The following is a 6,699-nucleotide window of genomic DNA, read 5'->3' as shown; positions in this document are numbered from 1 at the left end:
CAATGAACTGTATTACCTGAGAAATGGCGGTGGAAACGCCTTTATGTAAATGCTGGCTGCAACCTCATAATTGATATAGTAACTATCATATCAAACTACATTTGGAGTCACGCGATTATATGATGATCGATGCTTGACTGACGTTTAACACAAATATTTTTTAGCTCTTAACCATACTAATCTCATCATGCAGTCTAGACTACCCGCACAGTATCTGCCAGCTGTTGACAAGAGCGCAAATGCCAAGACGAGTAGGCACATTTGCTTTTTAACGCAACAATTTGTGAGAAAACTATGGGTAGGGTTGAAAATGCGATGTAAACACACTGAACTTTAGATTTTTATTCGGTACATGAAAACTTAAGCGAAAAAGTACATTTTGTGTGCACTACATCATCACCCACTGACTTTTATCAGCAACAAGTCCCTTTGCTGTGAACATTGTCTTCGTGGATTGTAGAATATTAGCATGAAAATCTGTCGCCAATTTGATGGAAACCTAGCTTGTGATAAACAAATAGTCAGAAGACTGGTCACCCTATGATATTTACTGCATGTTTGGTAAGATCACTAAAGGGGAACAGACAAACACTATACAAAAGATCCTGTACAGACCAAGATAGTGTAAAAGTACAATCAATGTAGTTCCATAACCCATACTGACAAGTGTATGAATGGCAAACTCGATGACATTGCATTCTGAAACAAACATGGGTAATGCCTGCAGGGGGTGAGAACCATTGGAATATAGACACTATACATAAGTGTGAATGCATGATGCAATAATTATGATAGGAAAGGGGGAAGAAAAAACAAAAGAAGACATGACTATTGGTCAATTCTACTCTCCAACTAAGGACCAAAAGAGGTAGCCAATTCAAGTTCTCCATTCAAGGGTTGTTAGCTTAAATGGTTGCAGGTTTTCTGGTGTGTGAATCCTTTCAGATGACATATGTTATTATTGTATTATGTTTTACACCCAATGACACTTATGAACTAAACATTTCCGGTATCTTAAAAATATATATAAATAATTATATAGGAACGCTAAAAATCAGTGGTTGTCTCTGTCATGGCCAGGTGTGTGTTGACAAAAGTGACAGCTTGAAGGGCATACTACTTCAGGGATCTTGCTATAAGCTGCTGCAGTCACATGCATTTCCAGTGGAGCCCGTAAATAAATTGCTATACAAGTTACACATGCATAAAGCCCCCCAAAAAACACCCAAGCAATATTTTAACATATTTCTTGGGTCAAGCTCTCTAAATCAATGGGGAGGTAAATTGACTGGTTGAACTTTATGTTTAGAACCTGATACGTTTTTCTTATCTAATTTATATCTTGCACTGAACAAAATCCACAAATACTTGCATAATCGCTGGAGGGTCCTCTCTATTACAAAAAGGCAGCACACAACATGTACACTCAATAAGATTATTTATGTTATTGTACAATCTGCATTTATAACAAATAATAATAAAAAAAGATTAGTAAGATGTACAGTATTCGAATGATCAGGGCTGGACCGATGACTCTGCCTACCTAGTCTTCTCTAGTCCAACCAGAGCTCCAGTGATGGAAAGGGAAGGGGCCAGTGCCCGAGAATGGCGCATGTAGAAGTGATTGCATGTTTGTGGGTGTCTGCATTCGTGGGTTCGGCCACACGTACGTCCCTGTGTGCGCGCTTGAGTGTTGGCTGGCAAATTAATTAAAATAAGAAGGGAGGTGGTGGATGGGATGAAAGGATGAACGCAAACAAAAGAGGGAAAAGGAGAAGGAGAGTAGTAGCATGGGCTCAGTTGGTGTAGATCTGGCCCTCTGGTGGCTGGGGGAGCTTCATGTTCTCCTTGCACATCATGAGCCGCCTGAGCTCCTGCAGGACCACACGGATGCTGTAGGAGTTCTGCCACTTGGCCAGTGCAGACACTGCTCGTGTGTCAACCTGCAGGACAGGGAACAATGGAAGGAGAGAAACATTCCATTACACCTCAATCACGCACACTCACAAAACATGACTCAAATCTCTATATATTTTGTAGTAATATCATGGTTGGCTGAAGTACTGAACAAACATATCCCAAAAATGATTCGCTACATAATCTGGTAAAAATAGTTCATTTTTGTATGGATATAAAATGTAAATATAAAAAGTATACATAAATGCAGCTTGTGGAATAGCCTATCCAGCGGAACGTACATCCTATACGATCATGCATAACTACATTTAGTATGTTCAAGCAAAATATTGCCATCTGAAATGGCAATGGACTCTAATTGCATGTGACATTTCCTCTGTCTGTAATGTAACCTAAACATTGTAGGCATTAGCCCTGCACTGAAATCCATATCTTATTATAGGAGCCAGGAGCAATTGAATCAGTCATTCACTTCAATAAACAATCAAATCCTTAAACATATATTTAAAAAAATATCTACAACACAAATGAGACAGCCAGTATTAACTATTATACAATTGAAACATTTTGAAGGACAAACAGATGTACATACCACACCATTGGAGTTGTGCACACCATTCAAGTTTATCTTAGTTACAAATCTGACAAATGGTGGTGCCTCTGGATATCTGGGCCCACATTCAACCTTCAGACTGTACATCCTATTTTCATAGATTGTCTGAAAAATGACAAAGACATCAGTAAGAATGGGTTTAGCATTACGTTAATAGCTCCACCTTGCCCCTTTGATAGGCTAGCTCAGGGTTGTCAAACCCAGGCCGCATTTGGTTTTCACAGAGGTCCTGAGGGCTGTAAATATAATTCATTTTATTTCCACACATTTGGAATTTTAAATGCTCCCCAACGGTCCAACTGTTAGCAAGCTGGACAGAATAGTTTTGATTTGGTTTTAGCTATTTTAATATCGATTAAGATTGTCCCCCGCAAATGTACATTTATTGACCAAAAATAATGCATTCTTTGTTTTATAAAACCTGAGCGTCGTATGTTTGACACCCCTGGGGTATGTGGAATTTTTTACATATTGATTACACCTGTCCAATCCTCTCAGACCTCCACAGTTGCCTAGCAGGGTAGGACCTAAGGGGTTGTTTCTGGACAAGGCCAGTGAGCCAAACTTGGTGGATTCCTGTGAATCAGAGTAGCCAACTCACCCTAGGGGGGCCAATGATCATCCCTCTCCATCTTGTTAAGGTCATGTCCTCATCATCTTCCAAGCCCCAGCTCACTGTCCCATCCCCCACACCTTTCTGGCCTTCTTCCAGCTCTTCAAGCAGCCGGAAGTTACGAGGAACCTTAACGCCTATTGGTGTGTGATACAAACAAGCACAAAACAGAAATTATTGAAATACCACACAAGACAAAGCAAACAGTACATCCCATTGGGTTTCAATATACACAGTGTACAAAACCATGTTCGGCTCTTTCCATGGCATAGACTGACCAGGTGAAAGATATGATTCCTTATTGATGTCACTTGTTAAATCCACTTAAAATCAGTGTTGATGAAGGGGAGGAGACAGGTTAAAGGATTTTTAAGCCTTAAGACATGGATTGTGTATGTATGCCTGCCATTCAGAGTGTGAATGGGCAAGACAAATTTTTAAGTGCCTTTGAACGGGGTATTGCAGTAGGTGCCAGGTTTGAGTGTGCCAAGAACTACAATGCTGCTGGTTTTTTCACACAACAGTTTCCCGTGAGTATCAATAATGGTCCACCACCCAAAGGACATCCAACCAATTTGACACAACTGTGGGAAGCATTGGAATCAACATGGGCCAGCATCCCTCTGGAACGCTTTTGAAACATTGTAGTCCATGCTCTGACAAATTGAGGCTGTTCTGGGGGCAAAAGGGGGTGCAACTCAATATTAGGAAGATGTTCCTAATGTTTTGTACACTCAGTGTATATGTCAGAAGTTACACACCATGGCAAACTTTGATTCTTCTATAATGCCCTTTGAATACAATTTAGTGGTGGAAACAGAGCATCTATTATAGCCGCACTTGCCAGAGTTTGACTGGTTTTTGCTGATTGCATGCCATGCAATATGAAGGATGGACTAGCTTTGACAGTAAAACCAGTTGAGTGGGTCAGACCACCTGTCTGTGCCAAAACAGTTTGAAAGTGCCACTAACCAGCCATTGGTCACATCATCTGCCAATCACACCTGTACCTGTTCCATTGACCAACAGGCTAGCAGTAGCCAATAAGAGACTGCTATAAAGCCAGATTCCACTTCCTACCAGTCAGTTCCCTCAAGCAGCTCCAGAAAACAGCTGTTGTTCATAAACATCTGAACTGCACCCAACATCTGTCCATAAACCTGTAGATAGGCCTACAGAAGTTAGCTAGGTGGTGAGAGTTTCGCATGAGACAAGATCAGCAATAACCCAGGGCAGGTTTAGTGAGTCAACCCATTCACACTGAGCTTCTGGGAATAATCTGCTATATTCCCAGTCTAGATTATCTGGTAGTCTGATTGGGTATGTGTGTGGCATTTACCTGCCATTTTACCTTTACAACATTACTGCTTGTTTTGAATTTAGCAATAAAACGGATTGTTACTGTATTATTAGACTTATTACAGCTGTGTAACACATCATTTATTTGTCTGTATTTATAGAGACCACTCTGCATCAATTACCCCACTATCACTGCCCAATGTAATTACAATAAAGCCCATGTCTATTTAGAGTTTTTCAATTATTATTACGTGTATAACTACAGTAGCTAGCTAATTCAAACGAACGTTACTGGCCTGTATTAGAGAACAAATTGGAGGTGTGGATTGACGTAATGTGGACGATAAACGTAATCCGCATAAATGTGTGGGTAGCTAGTTAGCAAATTCTCGCTAGTTAACGTTTGCCATTTCAGTTCATAGTAGGCCCAAACGGGTCTGGCCTAAATTCAGATGAGTGAGCTAACGTTAGCTTAATAATTGAGCGCATTAGAAAGTCGATAGTGTCATCTTTCCCACGTACACTGGGTAGTTAGCTAACTAATACAAGTCAAATTAATGTGACTGACAATTTAGCTGAAGTTAGATCACGAAATCACTTCAGTAACAAATCGAGTCGTGATCTGACGAGTTGACTACGCTAGCAAACCAGCTAACAACAAATAGCAACTGGTTAGGTAGCTGCTATAACGTGTGCTGACAACATGCAACACACAAACCAGCCAGTTCGAGCTGTTTCTGCGACTAGCTAATAATGAACTAACGTTAGCTAGCTGGTAATTCTCTTGCCAATGATGTTCTGGACGTAGAAGCTAGCTAACAGGCTAAAAACAACGCTTGATGAATGACACGGCATTTGATCAGTCGACACAGGTTGACGAGCTCTTTTGCCATGTCAACGGAGTTAAATTTAGCATTAAATATATGGGTAACTATGCATGGAGAGGTTTTCCAACGGAATTTGCCATGTCATGTTCAATACACTAGAACTTGCGAGACCAAAAGCCTTGTCAGATAGCAGGTGAGAGCTAACTTCGGTAGCTAGAGTTAGCCGCTAGCTAGCAGCTATGCAAAGCCATATTTTAGTAAAATAAGCACTACTTTGACCATTTCTGGATAGTATCTTGGAACGTATATACACTACCAGCAAACGTTTATTTGAATGTTACACGAAATTAGTAATGTGGTAGCTAGTCATTTATTTAGCTGAACCGTTTACCTGATCCGGCGGCGACCGCCATCTTGTCGCTTAGTAGCGGGAGCGCGCACGTAAAAGCATGGTTGGGGGTTGGTTGCAGCATGGGAGCGGAGAGATGGGAACGCGCTTGCTCGAGGTAAATTGATCCACATACCTAGTATAAATGGATCCACAGATCAGATTTACCCACCCCAAATCCTAACCAAAAGGGAGATTAAACATATATAACCCCGGACCAATGGTTAGGGGCAACTTGTTCCCAACACTCAATGGTGAGATATTTTTGATTTACCTAGAGACCACTTTGTGAAAAGTTTAATTCATAGATTTATCATGGTAGTTATTTTGACAATGGCATAGCTATATTTCTAAGAAATATAATAGCATAATACACTTAAAGACAAAAAAACAAATTGAAACTGTGTACAAATGATAATGGACCTTCAGTTTATTGACTGTGTCCAGCTCACTAATGAAAGCTAGACAGTCAGGGAGCCTTAAATTCCCCCCAAAAAGACCACATTTTGACTGTGAGGAAATAAACAATTTAGTGCGGCCGCCGGACCTCGTTGAAGAAGGAATGCACTCCCCTGGGCAAAATTAGTTTGACACCCATGCTTCTCATGGATGGTCTTTGTTAGATATGCTTCTAATAGCAATAATGAACACAACTAAGTACTACCTTGTTTTTTAAATTTAGTTTCTTTATAAATATAATTTAAATTGTAAGCCATAAGTAAGCCAACCATTTTTGTTTTGTTTTTTGTACCAATTAAACTAAATTTACATCAACTTAGCTAAGCAAAGAAGACAAGGCCAGCTTTTTAAAAGGTCCAAGGAGCACTGGTGAGGGTAGGCAACAACATCTCCTCCCCGCTGATCCTCAACACTGGGGCCCCACAAGGGTGCGTTCTGAGCCCTCTCCTGTACTCCCTGTTCACCCACGACTGCGTGGCCATGCACGCCTCCAACTCAATCATCAAGTTTGCGGACGACACAACAGTGGTAGGCTTGATTACCAACAACGACGAGACGGCCTACAGGGAGGAGGTGAGGGCCC

The 6,699-nt window shown here is 40.8% G+C and overlaps 1 protein-coding gene across 2 annotated transcripts; it reads right to left on the bottom strand.

Annotated features, from left to right (window-relative positions):
• Positions 1-1,421: 1,421 nt before the first annotated feature.
• Positions 1,422-5,766, bottom strand: LOC112216226 (ubiquitin-conjugating enzyme E2 variant 1). 2 transcript variants are annotated; one of them, XM_024376066.2, is made up of 4 exons: positions 5,661-5,765; positions 3,132-3,280; positions 2,510-2,635; positions 1,422-1,943 (listed from the first exon to the last, which is right to left on the bottom strand). In XM_024376066.2, exons 1-4 carry the CDS (start codon positions 5,740-5,742, stop codon positions 1,797-1,799), a joined length of 504 nt encoding a protein of 167 aa, XP_024231834.1. In that variant the 5' UTR covers positions 5,743-5,765; the 3' UTR covers positions 1,422-1,796. The 2 variants fall into 2 exon arrangements, with proteins under 2 accessions (XP_024231834.1, XP_024231835.1); XM_024376067.2 differs by lacking the exon at positions 2,510-2,635 and having other exon boundaries at positions 5,661-5,766.
• Between the last annotated feature and the right edge of the window lie 933 nt (positions 5,767-6,699).

This window comes from Oncorhynchus tshawytscha, linkage group LG16, assembly GCF_018296145.1.
Source record: "Oncorhynchus tshawytscha isolate Ot180627B linkage group LG16, Otsh_v2.0, whole genome shotgun sequence".
In the NCBI taxonomy this organism is placed as follows: Eukaryota; Metazoa; Chordata; class Actinopteri; order Salmoniformes; family Salmonidae; genus Oncorhynchus; species Oncorhynchus tshawytscha.
Note: the sequence above shows the minus strand (reverse complement) of the source record. Positions and strands in the feature narration are given on the sequence as shown.